The 19,175-nt window shown below is 50.0% G+C and overlaps 5 protein-coding genes across 5 annotated transcripts, besides 7 other annotated features; 3 read left to right on the top strand and 2 right to left on the bottom strand.

The window, feature by feature from the left end:
• Nucleotides 1-293: 293 nt before the first annotated feature.
• Nucleotides 294-1,925, top strand: EKO05_0001787 (uncharacterized protein; the record flags this gene model as incomplete). Its single annotated transcript, XM_038942387.2, has 3 exons — nucleotides 294-402; nucleotides 452-1,080; nucleotides 1,134-1,925. 3 exons carry the CDS (start codon nucleotides 294-296, stop codon nucleotides 1,923-1,925), a joined length of 1,530 nt encoding a protein of 509 aa, XP_038795256.2.
• A 1,256-nt stretch (nucleotides 1,926-3,181) lies between these two features.
• Nucleotides 3,182-6,676: a mobile genetic element.
• Nucleotides 3,464-3,486: a tandem repeat.
• Nucleotides 5,967-6,028: a tandem repeat.
• Nucleotides 6,256-6,283: a tandem repeat.
• Nucleotides 6,677-7,321: 645 nt separating the features above from the next.
• EKO05_0001786 (uncharacterized protein) lies at nucleotides 7,322-8,583 on the top strand (the record flags this gene model as incomplete). The annotated part of the gene is made up of 2 exons (XM_038942203.2): nucleotides 7,322-8,196; nucleotides 8,250-8,583. 2 exons carry the CDS (start codon nucleotides 7,322-7,324, stop codon nucleotides 8,581-8,583), a joined length of 1,209 nt encoding a protein of 402 aa, XP_038795253.2.
• A 1,870-nt stretch (nucleotides 8,584-10,453) lies between these two features.
• EKO05_0001785 (uncharacterized protein) lies at nucleotides 10,454-12,198 on the bottom strand (the record flags this gene model as incomplete). The annotated part of the gene is made up of 5 exons (XM_038942379.1): nucleotides 10,454-10,603; nucleotides 10,654-11,026; nucleotides 11,081-11,497; nucleotides 11,547-12,055; nucleotides 12,115-12,198. 5 exons carry the CDS (start codon nucleotides 12,196-12,198, stop codon nucleotides 10,454-10,456), a joined length of 1,533 nt encoding a protein of 510 aa, XP_038795252.1.
• A 1,150-nt stretch (nucleotides 12,199-13,348) lies between these two features.
• On the top strand, nucleotides 13,349-14,701 carry EKO05_0001784 (uncharacterized protein; the record flags this gene model as incomplete). The annotated part of the gene is made up of 4 exons (XM_038942302.1): nucleotides 13,349-13,544; nucleotides 13,595-14,102; nucleotides 14,160-14,255; nucleotides 14,308-14,701. 4 exons carry the CDS (start codon nucleotides 13,349-13,351, stop codon nucleotides 14,699-14,701), a joined length of 1,194 nt encoding a protein of 397 aa, XP_038795251.1.
• Nucleotides 14,702-15,295: 594 nt separating this feature from the next.
• Nucleotides 15,296-15,340: a mobile genetic element.
• Nucleotides 15,309-15,567: a mobile genetic element.
• Nucleotides 15,568-15,651: 84 nt separating this feature from the next.
• Nucleotides 15,652-15,708: a mobile genetic element.
• Nucleotides 15,709-16,997: 1,289 nt separating this feature from the next.
• On the bottom strand, nucleotides 16,998-18,547 carry EKO05_0001783 (uncharacterized protein; the record flags this gene model as incomplete). Its single annotated transcript, XM_038942378.2, has 3 exons — nucleotides 16,998-17,114; nucleotides 17,204-17,470; nucleotides 17,534-18,547. The coding sequence occupies 3 exons, from the start codon at nucleotides 18,545-18,547 to the stop codon at nucleotides 16,998-17,000; spliced, it is 1,398 nt and encodes a 465-aa protein (XP_038795250.2).
• Nucleotides 18,548-19,175: the final 628 nt, after the last annotated feature.

The following is a 19,175-nucleotide window of genomic DNA, read 5'->3' as shown; positions in this document are numbered from 1 at the left end:
AGTAACTCTGAAGTGTTAAGCCTCAGAGCGTGTCCAGTTTGATTAAGCGAAACCTTTGGCGACTGACGCTACATTAGCGCAGACTTGGTTTGGCGCCAGGAGAGGAACATCTAAGGTGGCGCGGCAGAATTGGAAGCGGTGAGTGCTCAGCTGTGCTGGAGTGCAGACTAACCTCATTACTGGTAGTTAAGCTGACAGCGGGATGCCTGACGAAGATTCATGCCGCGCTTCAAAGCTGACTCCAACAACACTGCGCTGTAAAACATCGCCCTCAGGAGAGTGATCGCGACGTGATGTCATCAGTAAATTTTGGTGTCTTACTCATTGTTCTGTTCTTGAGCCGCGCTGCATACCGACTCTGGTTCAGTCCGCTATCCCATATTCCAGGCCCGAGACTCGCAGGTATAGTGGCTTGGCCTCTGTTTCAACTTCAGCTTAAGATTCAAAACAGCTCTGACTTCCTGGTACTGTGCCTACCATGATATTATACGCGGCGGTCAGTACGTATGGGTTATTGAGGCCATGCACCAGAGATACGGTCCAATCGTTCGAATAAGACCTGACGTCGTGCACGTGAATGACCCGAGCTTCATCGAGCAGCTGTACCCACTGTCACCTCACCTACGCCGTGAACGCGCACAGACATTCTTGAATCTTTTTGCCGAGTACCTGTCAGTGCTCCCAACAAAGGATCATCAACTCCATCGTCAACGTCGCGCTCTACTGAGTCGCTACTTCTCGCAACGGAACGTTCGCCGTTTAATGCCAGTCATCAACGATACATTGGCAAGATTGCTTCATCGCATGGAGGTATGGGCGCGAAACGGGACTCCTGTTGCACTCAACGCGGCATACAAAGCTGCCACCAAAGACATCATTCAAGTCTACGCTCTTGGAGATGGTCAAAGATGTTTAGAGATGGAGGATCTCAATGCACCATTTTTCAAGATCTTGAACACTGAACGCTTGTCTCATGTCAGCGTTCACTTCCACTGGGTTCCGACACTCTTGGCGAGTCTCCCACCGCGGTTGCTCATCGCTTTGAACCCATCCATATCAGCTTTCGCTCGCTTTATTGAGGTAATGGGTATCTGAGCTCAACAACCAGACCATGAGCTAAGTGCTGGTTGTAGGATCTCACCACCAAGATTGAAGGCATCCGCCAGACTGCGAAAGATGATCCAGGCCAAACAATCTTTCATGAGATCTTGCGCGGTGACATATCTTCTGAAGAAAAGTCCACGCCCCGCCTCGTCGACGAAGCAATGGTCCTCACAATAGCAGGGGCAGACACAACGGCCTCAACACTTACTGCTCTGACTTATCATGTCCTTAGCGATCCTTCCATCTTTGTGCGGCTCAGGAACGAGTTAGAGTCCGTTATGCCTGATCTAGACCAAGCCCCGGACCCAAAAGCGCTCGACACATTGCCTTATCTCAACGCGCTTATTGAAGAATCGCTCCGTCTTTACCCTGCTGGTTCGCATCGCCAGGATCGCGTGGCTCCAGACGAGGAGCTCATTTTTACGTATCCCAATGGGCAAACACTCCGCATACCCGCTGGAACAATAGTCGGTATGACTGCGCCACTCGTCAATCGTCATCCTGCGTGGTACGAAGATCCCGAAGTGTTCAGCCCTGACCGGTACCTGGAGAACCCCAAGCTATTAAGACGCCATTTTACATTCTCAAGGGGTACGCGCCAGTGCCTTGGCATGAATCTTGCGTATCAAGAGCTACAAACCTTCACGGCTGGCATATTCCGCAAGTACAGCATCTACGACAGCGCGCTGCAGACCCAGAAGGGCCCTACACTCGAGCTCTTCAAGACGGGGATCGAGGACATCAAGATGCACGCGGATTACGTTACACCTGGTGTACGGCCTGGTAGTCAAGGTGTGAGGGTAGTGATTCGGAACCCTTAGGGACATCGAGGTTAGACAAATAATTTTCTGTTAGTGTCACGGGTACATCCACTGTTCGGATCCCGGTACCTCCAATCGTCGGGGCACGGTACCATTTTGCTCGGTGTAGCTGGGGTGGGTTTGAGCTGAGCCGACCCCTCACACATACTGTGTGTTAGATATTTCATAGTGTAACATGCCAATATGTTACTAGTATAAGCTAGAAGTCTGCCTGTTTTCCCTTCTCTACGACCTTGCGTTCTACTTCCAGAAATCGCTATATTGAGAAGTTAAGTAAGAGTCGGACGATCAAGGTGAGCTTAGGATGGGTACCGAATAGCTTGCAGAGCTGAACAGAAGTCACCTATGAACTTCATGAATTGAGAGCCAAGCAGGCAAGGCATATGTATCGCTTTGGTCCTTGACCCGATCCACACTACCAGCCTGGCTTTAGAGAAATCCCTAGCCGCTTCAACATGCTCGCTACCATCCTGACCGCACTGCTCTTGAACACCGTCGGCAATGCTGCCTCAATACACAGACGAGACGAAGTACAGCAGGCTCCAAAGGAAAGCATGTGTAAATCTGCTCTGGGATGGCAAGGCCAACATTGTCGCGCGTCATGTCAGTGAGATCATTGACAGTCTGAATCCACACTGCAAAGACAGTGCTGGAGTCTGCGGGCCATCATGGACCATCGAATGTGGCAGCGACGGTCCTCCCCGGAAGATCAAGGTGACTCCAAACAGTCAGCACGATGCCAAGCTCAAGAAGGGGCTCATCGATGCCCTCAAAGCGGCAATCGATAGTGAAACAAAGTTGAAAAGTCCAGGGAGGTCAGCGGCGCGACAGTGGGAGGTTGCACTGGCTGCTCTGCCCGTGTGAAACGCTTTCCTTCCTGATGAACCCAAATGGTGCATGATAGGTTCACGCCCACGAAGGGCATCTTCTGCGAGGTGCCTTCCTTCATCAGCATCACCCACAGAGACGACTGGAACGCAGATGGAGTCCCCGATGCCACTGCGTTTACAGTCACCAACCCTGGTGACGATGGGGCAAAAGCTTCTGCGAAGTTGCGATGGGTATTGGGTAGGCCATGGCTGGAGCTGTCAACGGCGCTGCTGGTGGCGTCTTCTCACCAGGCAGTCTTGCTTGCGATCTCATTTGAGCCTGTGGAGGACCAATACTCGTATCAACCCTTCCCCATGTACCTTGGATTTGTCGATGCACAGACCCAGACTCAGCGAGCTATCGCTCATCCATCATGGACCTAACGGGAGTTGTTAACGTGCACCCCCATATATGGTAACGTACGCCCCTATAAGGCAGCCAAGACGCGCCGCCTCGCCCGAGTGCCCGAAATAGCTTAATTACTATATAAATATAGCTGTTAGAGCGTTTTACTAAAGGTGATACGTCTTACATAACTTTTGTGACGCTTAACGCAACGTTTAACGCCTCATCTGAGGCCTCATTAACGCGTCAGCCATCTCTATCTCTATCTCCATCTTGTTGTTGTCATTATTGACGCTATTGCCATCTCTATTGCCATCTCCATCTTGTTGTTGTTGTTGTTATTATTAACGCTATCGCCATGCCTCCGTTGTCGTTGTCGTCGTCGCCGCTGCCAGCGGCCTAGGGCGCACAATTGTACTCGCCGTCGCGATTGCCGTCCCCTGGCGATTGGGGTGTTTCGGATGAGGATTCTGTCGTCTCGCGGCTGTTACGGCCAGCAACACCAGCGTCTAGTGTTGCTGGAGAGAGTACTGCTGTTAGCGACGCGTTGGGTGAAGAAGAGGACAGGTCAGAGACTCCTAGCGATTACAACAACGCTGGAGATATTGTACCTGGTTGCACGGTCCGTCGACGCGCCTATAGAGCTCGAAAACGTTAACGCCGCAACCCACTAGTCGCTGAAGTAGACCTTGATGGGTTGTGGGATAACACTCTGTACAAACTCCAAGACTATGAGCCGCCTCTAGAGGCCTTGTACAAGACCCTAGATGACGCAGAAGCTGCAGTGCTTCAATGGGCGAAGGACTACGGTGTCTCATATAGGCGTGATAAATGGTTAAGAGGAGGACGTTACCGTCTACAGATGGCTTGCAGCAACGCTGGGCGACGTAAGATACTATTAAAGAGAGTTAATAATAGTAACAGTGCAGTTAAGCGTCGCGGAGCTGCTAGCACGCGTACTGACTGTCTAATGGCGTTTTGGCTGGCTGCTGATAATGGCAGAAACCTAGAGACGTCAGTTTAGAGAGTCCTACACATAGAAGAGCGCAAATTGTGTATACACAACCATCCTCCTGTTAAGGACAGGTTTGTCTTTGCTTGGAACAGAAGAGAGACAAGAGAGCTTACCAACAAGGAGCGGGTGACTGTTGTCTCTATTATCCAGAGCTCTAGAGGGGCTGCACCCGCCCTCAGCGCGATCAAGGCAGCATTTCTAGGACAAAGTTGGATACGGTAAGACGTCCGTAACAAGTATTAGAAGGCCTTAAGGATGAAGCTAGGCATAAAAACAAAGGTGGAGCAGTTAGTGCTAGAGATGGACGAGTGTGGGTGGTGGCATCGGTATGTGCAATCTTACGATATTTCTATAGTGTTAAGGATCTAATATTGAAACAGTGGCCTCTAATTGGCTGGATTGCGCGCGCACGGTCGCTGCACGGACTCCGCACAGTCGCTACATAGGCTAAAAACAACTAACAATATATTAGAATAGAGGTTAACGCGCAACAACACATTAAATTTCTCCTTATAATTGCCCCTAAATGCCTTACAAACTTTAAGAAGTCACCAGACGTCCTCCTCTTTAACTGCACCTTTAAGACAAACAAATACGGCATACTAATGCTTAATTTAGTAGGCTTAAACAGCAACAATTGTATAAACTACCTTAGGGTTGTCCTTATGCGTTAAAAGGATAAGCCAGCATTTTAATAGGTTTTTAACTAGTTACACAAGCTGTTTAACGCAGAGGGTATTAATGTACGCCTGTTTATCACAGACAACAACCTAGCTGCCATTAACGCGCTTAATTCAGTGTTTAATTAGCCTAAGATTGTTATGTGTAGATGGCACATGAACAAGGACGTCCTTAGCTACGTTAGGCAGGTCTTAACAACTCAGTTTGGCTGTTGTTGTGAAGGGACAAGATGGGTAGATACAGAGAGTACGCTGACGTTTACAGAGCTCTATTACAAGACTCTATACTCAAAAACAGAGGAGGAATATGAGCTTAACTTTGCTGCTATTAAAAAACTCTCCCCAGCCGCCCATGGGTACCTCGATTAATACTGGTTTGGCTACCACAAAGACAAGCTTGTTAACTACTAGGTAAACCAGAACCTCCATTATGACCTCCTTGCAACGAGCAAGGTTGAAGGAGCACACCAGGTTATTAAATTATGGCTTAATGGCAGCACTGCTAACGTACTTTAGTTGTTTTATAAGCTTAAATCATTATACACAGAGCAATTAGAGCACCTTAACTACCTTAATTCTATGCAGAATTGAGGTATCCGAGCTGATTGCCAGCACCCTATCTTTGCTGGCGTTGTTACTCGGATTACTTGCCACGCGCTGGCTTTGACAGCAAAACAGTACTCTCTTGCCTGCAACGATCTGCGACTCCGCGACTCTATAAACCACCAATCGAAGCCCTGTACAGGCACTTATACACAGTTGCTTAGCATGCCTTATTAGCACAGGCTTGCTGCAATATTAGAGCGATTGGGCTTGCTACAACCCAGCGATTTTGACCTACACTGGTGGGTTGATCGCTCACAATCTATAACAACACAATCTGCAACAATTCCGCCGCTATCAAGACCTCTAGAGCCTCGTGTTGAGCGTCAAAAACGCAACAAGGCTCGCCGCCACACAGCTGGCTCAGGCAGACGAGGTAATCGTCGCGATCCATCGCTATTTAAGCGGCTTGATGGCAATATACCCAGTGCCTCAGCGCTAACCCAGGCGCTGATGCCGCGCCGGATAGACCTAGTACAAGCAATACCTGCTAAGAATCTCATAGTAATCAGCTCACAACCAGTAAATCCATCGCCAGCGCCTCGCCAGCCGCCGCGGCAGCAACCTCATCCATCGCCAACGCCTCGCCAGCCGCTGCGGCAGCAACCTCACTTTGCAAAGCCTCTGCTGTGGCAGCAGCCTCACTTTGCAACGCCTCCGCCGTCGTATGGGCACCTAAGCCATTAACCGCTGCCACTAATGGCTTACAATCCTCTCTACCTGCCCTAACAACCTCACAACAACGCGCAGATAGCGCCTCTGGGCAGCTACTTTCAGCACCTATTGCGACAATTGGCAGATCAAACGCAGTACTGGGCGCCGCCGCCGCCGCTGCCGCCGCCGCCAGCGACGTCTATCACCATCAACAACACCATAAACAACGTAGTTGACTACGACGATAGCTTCAGATTTGCAGTGCCAGCGCGGAGCTATAGCTGGGCAGGGCAGTTAAATCTATACAACGGGCAGTAGATAGATAATTGTCAAATCAACCCAACGGGCAGATAGATAGTCATCAAAATTGGCGTCAAAAATCGACTCACCCACACCAACATGCATCAAGGATGACTAGGATCGCGATCGGCAGGTAAACAACGACGCGTGCGCGTCTGGGCTTGGTGGCAATACCATACAATACAGATGTGCCGGGGTCCCTGGCTGCCTTGCAGCCGAATCTAGCCTATATAGGCTTATGGGGGCGTACGTTACCATATATGGGGGTGCACGTTAACAACTCCTGGACCTAACATGTTCTTTAGCGTGGTTCGTAAACGACGGCACGCTTCCGCACGTTGCTCCGCGGCCCCAGCCGAGCTAGGTCGCACGCTACCCTTGCGACTATTGGTGGCGGCCACTTGCGCATGTCAGAATCACCTACATCGTGTGTTTTCAGCTGCGTGGACGTCTCGCAATGGAATTTCAGTGTTGGCATGCGCAGAATGGCGTGCAGCATCGCTGCTGCTGTGGCAATGCACTGTAACCACACCTTCGACGAGGCAGTGTAGGGATCGTATCTTTGCATTCGCTCCAATGGCAGCAGTGAAACGGTGGAGCCGCTTTCTTTTAAGGCTGAAGACGATGCAGGTCATTCGCTCGGGTATTTGCCGGGTGGCCGGCAGCGACCTTTATCTGGACTGTGGCATCTTATTTTGTGGGGATCTCGCAGATCCTTAATTTGGCTACATCGCGAACAGCATAGCGGCTGCCCCCTACCAGTCTAGCTAGCTTCCCAACATGGACCTGAGACTCAGAGCATTCTTGTTCCCCCCTATTGCATTGGCAGTTGACAATCGTTAAAGATCGCCTGGTTTCTTCAAATCTCGCGCAGCGGCTTCGACCCTGTAACCCTGTTCAGTCACTCGTTTTGTTCATCTTCGTTCGCTATGCATTCTGCTCTTCTATTGGCCATTGCGGCCCTTCCATTCCTTGGGGCCGATGCTCTCCAACGAAGCTTTACCGCTCGTTGCGGCCAACAGTCCAGAAACCAACCTACTTGCAAGGGCTCGATATTCGGGAATTGCTGTAACAAGGGCGGGTTTTGCGGTTCGTCCTCAGCATACTGCGGGAAAGGCTGCCAAGTTGGTTTCGGTGACTGCACTTCGTCCATTCCAACCTCTGCAAAGTCATCCGCAGCACCAGCAAAGCCGTCTTCAACATTGATGAAATCAACAACGTCATCGACGAAAGTGATTGTTGTGTCTGTAGCACCAACTTCAGCAAATTCGGCACCATTCACAGCATCTACCACCTCGTCCACTGTGACATCATCTTCTATCCCTGCAACATCGCCCTCATCATCCGCACCGTCTTCTTCAACTCTCTTCACATCAGCCTCCTCATCTACACTGCTGTCTTCCGTCCCTGCAACATCGTCTTCGTCCGTTCCAGACGTGAAGATTTCCACTGATGGAAGTTGCGGTGGAACCCAAGGGTTCACATGTTCAGGGTCGGCATTTGGCGATTGTTGCAGTGAATACGGATGGTGCGGAGCCACCAGCAGCTACTGCGGTGCTGGCTGTAATGATGCCTTTGGGAACTGCGGTGCCGTCAGCACGTCGATCCAACCATCATCCTCTTCCACTCCAGCATCGTCGTCGAGCTTGGCCCCCTCCTCATTCTCCACTGCCACCAGGACTACCTCCGCTGTGCCATCGGCTACACAGGCGGTTTCCACCGATGGGGCATGCGGAGCAAGCTCCGACGGACTGACTTGCTTGGGATCAACGTTTGGCGATTGTTGCTCGCAATACGGCTACTGGTAAGTTCTCCATGCCTAGGGTAGTTGAGACAAAGGCTGATGTGAAATTGTAGTGGAGGCACTAGTGCCTTTTGCGGAACGGGTTGCCAGGGCGCGTTCGGAGAGTGCGACGCAGCTCCAGTACCTGGCAACATCTGTGGCGTGGAAGGCTTTGCCAACAAGACCGAGTACTACGCTTCTTCGTTCAACCTCATTTCTACTACGGACGTCGCGACATGTGCCAGTCTTTGCTTGGCTGAGGCTACGTGCATGAGCTACCTCTTCAACCCAGGCCTCCAGAACTGCGCTTACCTTACATACACGTTGGAGCAAGGCGAGTTCATCGCTACGACTGGCACGAACCAACTCTTCTGGGATCGGGCATGCGCTGAAGCCCCTGCAGCGTAGGTTTGATCACCAATCATGGCCTCAAAATCCAAACCCGAATCTGTCTCTGCACTATTCTTCTGGGTGCATGCTTTACGCCACTTGTTTGGTGACTCCTCGGGGGATAAGTGCTTGGAGAAGCGTATCAAAGACTTAGTATACGACACAGGCACGGTATGGTTGGGTCCAGAATTAGACCGGCGAGCGAACCTCTAGTCAGTCTCGCTTTGTCCTTAATGGGTACCCTCAACCGCGTCTTACTGGGGCTTCTACTCGATTCTGCGTTCTCTGGTCTGTTGCCTCTCCACTGTTGTTCAGGGCCTTGGCGGTCTCCACTACCGCGAAAGGATCCAAGATGGCAACATGTTTGGAGCTCTGGCATCCGCATCTTCTATGTGCTCGGAGGCATCGAGGGGTCTCGACGTGACGAGATAGAGTGTCGACGTAGCCTTGCAGCTGGAACCGTAGCTGACGGTGACAGCGGCGATGGTTTTAATGAGCCAGGAATTGGCAATGTATATTATCCTACCCTTGTTGGCTCTCTTGAAGCTTCAAGCGTCGTGCAAGAATCAGACTCGACGATGGCCTTGACTATCTTGTCCTTGTTGTGTGGATCTGAGGCGGTGCGAGTAACAGTAGCGGCGTATGTGAGGCGGCGTGGAGCTCTGCGTCGCAGTTTTGCGAACGGCCAAACGGCGGTTGCGGCGACAAGCAGGACGAAGAGCGTACTGTCAGCAGATGTGCAGCCCGGTGGACGGGATACTGCAACATCCGGTCTCCACGAGGGTCAGTGCACGATCCCTATAGCGCGTAGAAGTATTTTTGCGTCGGCTCAGAACGCATGAGATGGCACGAGCCAGCACCGTTCTCAACATATGTGCACATGTGGCTGAGGCTGAAACATCGGCGGAAGAGTCACTGGTCCCGTGCCTTGGTCTGTGGTCCGAAGATCTCTTGAAGAGTACGCACGTGATCTGATGGATGCGTGTGTATTCCGATGCAGTCGATATCGGCGGAAGGAGAGAGACGTGAGGGCGAGACAGGCCCTGCCAAGGACCAGTGCACGTGACAATCATTGGCGCGGGTCCACAGCCTCGCTAGACTCCATCGGGCCACGCCAAGGCGCAAAAATGACGCTCCAACACGTAATTCTTTATCGTAAGTGTTGTTACTCCAACCCGTCAGCTTCTACATGAGATGTGTAGCGTGCCAGCCAGCTCTGTCCAGCTGAATCCCTCAATTTGTCAACCGCTCTCTTCGTCCCAGGGCCCATCGCCACTGGCCGCTCATGTAGCCCATCGAGTTTCGTGCCTTGCATTTGGTGCCATCAATATCGACACCTTGGATCGAGTCGCCTGCTGCTCTTGCGTTGTCGTCCGTCAGTTAAGAAGCAGCGCCAATATCGACATTCTTTCCGCTCGGTGCCTTACAAGATCTGAGCTATCAATCTAGTCAATATTGCCGGTATCTATATCTTCTGGATCAGGGTCTAGGGCTCCTGCTTTAATATCGCTGACACTGACCCATGTGCGACTTACCTAGCTACAGCTTTTAATCGCTGACACTGACCCATGCGCGACCTACCTAGCTACAGCGTTTAGTCGCGGTCACTTCAAGGGCCATCGTCACTCTCATTTCCGTCGTCTCGTCTAGGTTGGCCGGAATTATCCTAAGTCCGGAAGCTCCTCCAGCAACTAATCCTCTCTGTAGCTTGATGCTCATGTACGAATTCCAGATCAATATAGGCTTGGAGCCTAGTTCTGTAAGAGACCGGTCTCATCCAGGGCGTACTGCTCAGATTGACTACCTCTAGTTACTGAATTACAACTTTCGATCGCCAACGTTAAAGCGACATTATCGTCTTCTTGACCTAAACATTATACGCTGCAACTCACAGCTCCGTCTTACTTGCAGCCGCACCAACCCTTGATATCTTGAACCCACCTGGTACGCGGGTTTGGAAAAACCTCTCGAAGTCGTACTTTGCGGCAGCGGCACGGATCTTCGCCACATTCTCCGCACCGTAGCCGTGCAAGGGATCCTTGACGATTGTCAGACTCACACCATTCGTGCAAAAGCATGTTTACGTACCTGAGATCTATCGGCATAATTGAGATAGGTGAAGTCAACTAAGCCGTCTAGACTGGCAGCATAGTCTTTCATTGCTTGTCCAGAGGCTTGGAGCTTCTCCCTTGCGAGAACTTCGAGCTCTGGGGTTTTGACAGCAATGTCATATAGAAGCATGACAACGTTGTCTGTCTCTTTGTCGAGACCCAGAACATTTCCTCCCTTCTCCACGCTGTGCTTGGAGAAGCTGGTGGGGATTGCCTGGAACATGCATTGAGTGATGAAGTCTGGATCAGAACTCTCGGCCTTCCACTCATTCACGAACTGCTCATGTAGTTCAACGATCTTCTGGTAGATGCGTACATCGTTCTTGAACGTCAGGGTGTACCAAATGTCGCTGTTCAGTCGTTAGCAGACTGGTGCCAGAAAGGCAGATGACGAATTGACTTACCGATAGCCTGCGGGCTGCTCCAGCTCGTCTGTCAACTCTTTGTGGCTTGCAATTCTCATCGTGGAAGCTATGGAATCTGGAATAGCCAGGAACTTATCGAATGCAGGTGGCGCTACATTACCCGCAGTATCTTCATACGCGGCGAGGATCACAGTATCATTCATGTCAGGCAGGTAGCTCCAGAAGATGATCGAAGATCCTTGAGGATAGTTGTTGACGTTGTCGGTCCACGCCTGGTATGCTTCGATGTGTTGTTGTCCGACGGACTTCGGGTAGACCATCGTACCACCCCACAACTTGCCAGCTTCGAAAGCCTGCACGTCAAATTTTGTGACGATGCCAAAGTTGGACCCAGAGCCTCCTTTGAGCACTTGGAACAGATCGGTGTTGTTGTTGGCGTTTGCGTTGATAACATCCCTGGGCATTCGTCAACTGAACGTTCCTTTCCATAGCCGTTCGAACGTACCCAGAGGCAAGCACAACCTCGAAGTTCTTCACGTTGTCGCATGCAAAGCCTTGCTGCGCAGTGTAGAACGAATTGCCACCTCCAGTCAGAAATCCCGCCACACCAACACTGCCCGCTCGACCACCGGCCACCGTCAACCCTTTTGGGTCAAGCGTTGCATAGACTTGATTCCATCGGGAGCCTGGCTGTATAGATGCGATGTTGGTTTGAGCGTCCAGAGTGGTGGAGTTGATAAGACCAAGGTCAACAGTTACGCCTTTGTCGATGTTGTTTGAGCCAGCCCACACGGTGTGGCCGCCACTACGGACCGCAAATTGATCTTCCTGGCAGCCAGTCTCTGCTACAAGGATTTTGACTACCTTGCTGACTTCTTCAGTAGAAGTTGGCTGCACAATACAACTCGGACTCAGCTGCGCACTGACTGACCAATACGATGAGGTTCGGTTCTGGTACTGCTCATCGCTGGGGTAAAGAACGTAGGCAAACCCCGCGCGCTCGAGCGCTTTGCACTGTAGAAGGTCTGTTAGCCGGGCCGTGAGCAGCGTTCCGCACCCAATCATCGACGTACGCAAGTATCGTTCGATATAACAGCCGCATCTGCCAAGAAGGCAAACGGGCCCAGGAGTGCTCCAAACGACAGAGAGGACTTCATGCTGCAAATAATACCGAGATCGTATGTTACCAAAGGGTTGGTGCTCTGGAAATGCGAAATGCGAAAAAACCTTATCAATTCCAAGAACTATTCTCCGCTAAGCGCAAACAAAAAGAGACAGCCGAAGGATGATGCCCCTGCCTGCATAAAGCAGCATAGTCTGGACCTGCAGCGTACATGTACAACGAATCGAGAAGGTCGATGAATCCAAACAGGCATTACCTCGGCATTGACACTGCTTTCAGCAGTGGAGCGGAGCGAGCGCCTGTGCTTGCGCCATGTTGGTTCGGCCCGTCTCAAGCGCGAGACCTTCCCCGTCACGAACCTGTCACACACGAAGGATCTAGCGCGTAGGCCTTACTCGTAGCAAACAAGGCCGGCTTTCACACTCGTCAGCTGATTGTTCAGTATCCTGTAACAGAGGTTGCAGGTCGTCCATATCAGGTGCTTCATATCAGTGAGATGGGTTTGTACAAATAAATGGCAATATACCCCTGTTGTTTGTACTCGAAGTACGAGTGGCAGGCCAGACATATTTTGGAACATTTTTGATAACTTTGGCGATTTTATCGCCGTCCGCAATCATACGAATATGCCCAATAAGTGGTACCCTGACGTTGATTCTATCGTTAGGCGTTGATGTTTCGCAAGGTATAAGAAATGCGATTGATGGACTCCCTTGTGTTGAGTTGAGTCTCTATTTCACAATGGAGAATCGCGAGTCGAGTCCGTACACGATCGTCAATCGAAGTACCCAAAAGATGCGCCACGCAATCGGTCCATCTCGTACTTTCCTACGATAACATTGACATCCTCTAGCTTGGCACAAGGAAGCAACTAGGAGCTTTAGCCAATTGAAGACATTGGTGGGCAGCTATGCCTGATCTTGTCGCGCGAAGGAACGTGACCCGTCGGTATAGATCCATTGCGTGACGCGGAAGACGGGCCGCTTGACATGCAAGCAACTCCAAAAAATCTCCTAGTCATCGACAAGACGTTCGTGCAGAGCAAGGGCCGACGATCAAGGAACCTGAAGCTGCTGGCGCTTCATTGCGCAAGTAGGTGCTGAAAAGCAGCAAGACCCGACTGGATTTCCAATACCGTATCTCCGTGCTTGCATCTCTTCTACACTCCAGCTTCTGCCACAATTATGGCAGATATCAACGGAACACTGACCGTGGTGCCACCTCCACCTGGCTATGTCGTCAACTTCCAGAACCCTCAACGTCAACTCGAGACCCAGGTATACACGGTCGTCGTAGTGGAGAACTTGTTGGCGCTAGCTTTCTTACTACAGCGTCTGTACACCAGAATTCGTCTGATGAAACTTTTCCAAATGGAAGACAGTAAGATTGTGTTCAATTTGCAGTCTGAAAGCTCTGCTAACATCATGCAGTAGCTGTGCTGGCCGCATGGATTTTCTCCATTGGCACGCAAGTAATCCTAATACACGGGTGGGTGCGGGGAGTAATGGGTGTACACGCATGGGAGATTTCCATTGACGATTACGGTCTCTACTCTCGACTTATTCTCGCCGCTCCACTCGTCTATGCTCTCTGCACAGCTTGCGCAAAAGCTTCGCTGTGTCTGTTCTACGCTCGCCTCAGTCCCAGCGTCTTCTTTCAAATTGCAGTCAAAACCACATTGGTCCTTATCATGGGCGCTTATACTGGAATCTTCTTCAGTCTCCTGTTCGCCTGCCGGCCAGTTGCTGCAAGCTGGGACCCTCTTCTTGCGCCTATTGCCCAGTGTGTCAACCGAGGCGCGATTTACATCACAACTGCTGTCGTTGGGATTGCGACAGATGTAATACTTCTGGGACTGCCTACACCAATGATCTGGAAGCTACAGATGCCACTTAAGCAGAAGATTGGACTTACAGGCATGTTTACCATTGGTTCCATGTAAGAGTAAACCCTGGAAACTGAAGTTACACATCTGTTCGAAGCTGACTGGCAAAGCACTATCGTCACGTCCATTATCCGCTTGATCGTTCTCCTACCCGCCCTGACATCTATGGATCAAACCTGGGTCATTGGTGAGGGAACATTGTGGATGTAAGTATTCTTTCTGATACACAATGATCTCTTCTGACACATGACGGTACAGCTTGGTCGAATCCAACCTCCTGGTGATCTGCTGTTGTCTGCCAACACTCCGTCGCTTCTTCAGGCACGTCGCCCCACATTTCATTGGGGAATATACCGAGAACCCATCCGGCAAAGGGAGTGACGGACCCAAGCTTCGCACATGGGGTAGTGCGACCACCAGGCCAAAACGAGAGTTCGACACTCTCATGAACACAGTCAACGACTCCGAGGATGCAGGAGACATACCACTGAAGCTTCGAGGGGACAGCAAGAAACTTGGTCAACGCGAGACCAGGGTCGAAATCGGAGCCGTGAATGGCGATGATGACAGCGAGGAGGCAATCCTGTTTGAGAGAACAGTGCAGGTTGCGTACGAGAATGCGCCATCCACCCGCAGCCAGCGGTCAAAGTAGCCAAAAGGGCAAACTCTTTTTATTGCAGCACTAGTATCAGAGCTTTCACGGTGCTGAAACCGTCAATCTCAGAGCATAGATTAGATCCCCAATCTCCACCCACGGTAACTGAAGGTCAGGATCCTCTACTAAGTAAACACAATCAATATAAATATCTTTATCAGTAGACCTGTGCCTTCTTTCCCGATGCTTTTAGTGGAGAGCCTATAAGTAGGTCTGGAGGAGCTAGCTGCTTAGAGCTAATCACTTGTGAGAAACACGATGAACTTGTTACCTCTGGGGCAGAGGCTGTAGGAATGTGTATTCCTGTTCTGAATCTGTTGGCTCAGTATCGGCGTTGTGCAGAACGTTGAGAACCATGGAGCATCTACACGCGTTTGTAAAATCTAGAAGCAACAGCTGCGGTTCTACTCACCAAATAGCTATAGCCGCAGAACAAAGCTTTTTCTATGTAAGAGTTTTATATTACTGATGAGCTTGTAAACCGATAACAATTTCATGAAGACAAGTTTAGTGATAACTGGGAGTGAAGATTTCGAGTCTCAACACTGGCTGATTTGCTGACAGCGGGGAATGGACAGCTGTGCTTACCGGTACCGTGTCTGTACGCGCAACGCCCGGAGTCGCGCAGCGCCCGAATCATCTCAGATACACTATATTTTAACGCGTTGTATCTTAACAACTATCGCAGCTATTAACAGAACTTTAGCAGCAATTACTACGCCAAAACTAGGCAAACTCCTTATATACTAGAGTTTTGCTATTAGTTTTAGTATGATTAATTTGACTCTACCTTAGCTACATAAGCGCGTATAGTACTCTTAGGAGACTAAGGACATTAATAAGCAATAGCTTAACCTACAATACTTATATAGAAATACCCTAGAGAAATTTTAAAGAATTATATCTAGTAGATCTACAGTTATCAAGCCTTAGATTCTTGGTTCTCTTTAGTAAAACAGCGTGAGCGGCTTGCTTGGTAAGCGGCTTGCCCGTAGGGTACGTTATACGGTAGAGTGTAGTAGAGGCTTAGTAAATTTTATTCTCTTACCCTTTATAATTCTGCCCATATGGTATACATTATTTTTAAATAGTGTTTAAATATTCTGATAATAATCTTGCTTTGAAAGGAAAAATAAATTTAGAGGGTTATGTTCCGATTTGCTATGTACCAAAGCTGTTCCATAATTTTTTACAGTTTCTTATCAAGTCCTGTAGGGAGAGGGGGCCACAGGAACCGTAGGATTATTGTAGGAATTATAGAATATTACGTGACTGTGTCTTATAGTCTTGCTTGCGCCTCTGAGTGAGAATCTGTCGGACGTTACGTGTCCTGAGGCTAAGCGCTCTGCTCATCCCCTTAGCATCATTGGTGATAAACTCTGCATTGCGATTCTTCTCAATGATCGTAACATCCGCCTGTGTGGCTCATTAGGCGTCTCAGGGTGATCATCTCCTTCGCTGGCGTTAAAATCGGCTTGCCATGTCCATTGGACGGCAGCACCTCGAAATTCGCCTAGTTAGGCGGTAGGTCCTCGATGTCAGCCGTTAAATCCAGAGGGAAGAGTCCGCGTTTAACGCACTGCAACGTTGCGATGGTTGTGATCAGCTTGACGCTCAATGCGAACCACATCACCGTATACGTAGCTACTAAGGGCGAAGGCAAGGGCTTCAGATTGCCATAGGCTGCCAGGTAGTCTGGAACATCTACAGGCTACCGGAGATAAGTTAAGCAGTCGAAATGGTTGTAATTTCTCGCCTATCTCAATTGATGCGGTTGCGAGCGCGACTATAGACAAAATTCGTCGAGCCTGCCGGAACATCTGTTCAAAGGATTTCAAAGACATAGCAGAGACAGTTTGGGGCGTTGAGGCAATGCTGCTATGGTATGTCCATCTTCGCGGTTTTGATCGACTACACGGGTTTCTGGGCGTCTTGCAAGTACATAGGTAGTACGTTGCTGTGGGAGAGACGGAGATAAGACGGAGGTAAGACGGAGATCGCTTCTGAACATCTACAGCACCCTAGGTAGACGCCATCCAGCGAATGGTGTGAATTCTTTCAGTCTTTCTATTCCATTCAAGGTAGTTCTCCTGTCACTTGGAGACTCTTAGTCAGCTCCACTCAGTCATCACGACTCATTTCATCTGAGACTTGAAAAACACCGGCGGCTTGCTGTCTGTGCACCGCTCTGTATAGCATATATCGATTGTCTACTAGAGATACGCCATGAAAAACCAACAATACAATATTTATGCACTTTCTACTTCTTTGTTTGTTTGTCACGGTGCTATAATTATGGTCCCGTGGCTTCTTCCTGCTCGAAGAAGGCCTTGTAGCCAACGAAGGTCTCATGGGGATCCCATTCCGCCCGAATTCGCATCCATTTGGATAGTGCTGAATCTGTCATGACCTGTTTGCAGTTAGTTTCGCTATCAATTTATCATACGTGCTATATTGTGGATCTGAGTTGGGATATGGTATCCCGTATCGTATACTGACCTTGGCTTGCCGGTGCTTCGGATTGATGTCGGCCGCATAGATGCCGCAGCTGACCTTGGCTGCCTGTTCGTACACGCGGCGCACCCATTTATCATTGACCTTGTCTCTTGCTGCATCTTCCCAGCAGGTCATTGACGATACATAGCACTTCTGCGGTAGACTAAGTGCTTGATCCGCTTCGTCCGGATAGTATTCGAGGGGGCAGACTGTGCCCGTCGACCGCCGTGTGGGTAGTTCGTACAATGCCGGCGTAATACCATCCACGAGCTATGATTCTAGTGAGCCTTACGTACCGCTTTGGCTACTTCTTTTGGAAGGAGCTACTCTTACCTCATCCAAACTCGCTTTCGGATCCGTCATGATACTATCCACGTTCCAGCGAGCGCCCTCAGGCTGGAACTTCTCCTGTAAACCCCACAGTTCCGGCCAGCTCCGCTCTGCCATGGGAACCCGCTGCACCTGGAATTTAGCAAAAGCTTCCGGAAGCTCATCCCACGGGCTTGCAAGGACTTTGGCTTCCTCCAGCGAGTCAGCGTATATAGTCTCGTTTATAACGAACATAATCCGCTTTTGATCGGATTCCTCGCCATCGCCGGGCTTCTCCATGTCAGACCGAAAGGTAAGGAAGAACAGATCCACTCCGTATTTTGGAACCTTTTCTGAAGTCTGCAAAACCCATTTGAGCAATGGCTTGAAAATCTCTGTGGAGTCAACAATAATCGTCATGTCGAACAGCCTTCGTGCCGGAATTGTTTTGGCCCAGATTCTTGTAACCACTCCGAAGAAACCTCTTCCACTGCCTGGTGCAGCCCAGAACAGGTCAGGGTTTTGAGTCTTGCTGCACAAAACCACATCCCCACCTGCTGTCACCACCTCGAGCTGCGTTACCCACGTAGCACTGGTGTAGCCCCATCCACGCACAAAGCACCCCTGGCCACCCGCAAGTAAGAACCCCCCAACGCCAACGCCGGAACTGTGGCCCCAGGGGAAGAAACGTTTAATAGCAGCAAATTCGGTTGCCAGCTCTTTGACCGTATGTCCCGGGCTGAACGAAGCAATTGTAGTTCTGCTGTCGTATTCTACACTTTTATTAAGTTTCTTTGTGTCGATAAGGATACCACCCTCGACAAGCGATGCGCATGTGAAGATATGTCCACCCGAACGGACTCCAACCTTGAGACCGCGACTCTTGGCATCGGTCATGATTGCCTGGACATCGGCGGTCGTAAAGGGCGTGTGGATCTCAGCTGGTCTGATATCTGGAACGCGCTCAGTAAAATAGCCATTGCGAGCCGCCTCGTAGCCTTCAGATGAAGGTGTCAGCATCGTGTTAATGGAAGACATGTTTAGGTCGAAAGGCAGAACAGCTCAAACAAGTTTGATGGTACTAAGTGACTTTGAAAATGATGCGAACTTGCATTTAAGTATTTGGCGTTTAACAGATACCCACCTTGCTTTGTACGAATAACGTCGCACAACATTGTACATTAAAAACGTGACTTATTGTTTCACCGAAGCCGCCGTCTTCCGACCTTCATGCATAAAAGCCATATAACTTTATGCAAGAACCTGCCTTTCTTCTCAAGTCTTGTCAAGGTTCCGCTATTTCCAAAATCATCGCCTTCTATAAACACATGAACGGTGGGTGTGACCGTGGGACGTCCGCCCGTAGAAAGTCACGGGCAGGGTCACCTGCACTATCACCGCGACAATTTATGCGCACTCCTGTATCTTTGCCAGATGTCTCCTCCATGACGCGTTTGCTTAAGAAAGCTTCAGAGCCTGGCCAGTCTATCATACTTCCTACAGTTTCGCCGATATAAGCTAGATAGTCGATCGCATTGCGAAACGCAACCAATATCATATCTGCCATCTTCTTCGCGTTTAGATTGTTACTAGCCTTCAAGTATGCAGCGATGGGACCTTTCCAGAACTTTCCGTCCCAGCCGTCTGCTCAGACTGCGTTGATCTC

The sequence above is a fragment of the Ascochyta rabiei genome, chromosome 3, assembly GCF_004011695.2.
Source record: "Ascochyta rabiei chromosome 3, complete sequence".
In the NCBI taxonomy this organism is placed as follows: domain Eukaryota; kingdom Fungi; phylum Ascomycota; class Dothideomycetes; order Pleosporales; family Didymellaceae; genus Ascochyta; species Ascochyta rabiei.
The sequence above is the reverse complement of the archived record's forward strand: the minus strand, read 5'-3'. Positions and strand labels throughout refer to the sequence as shown.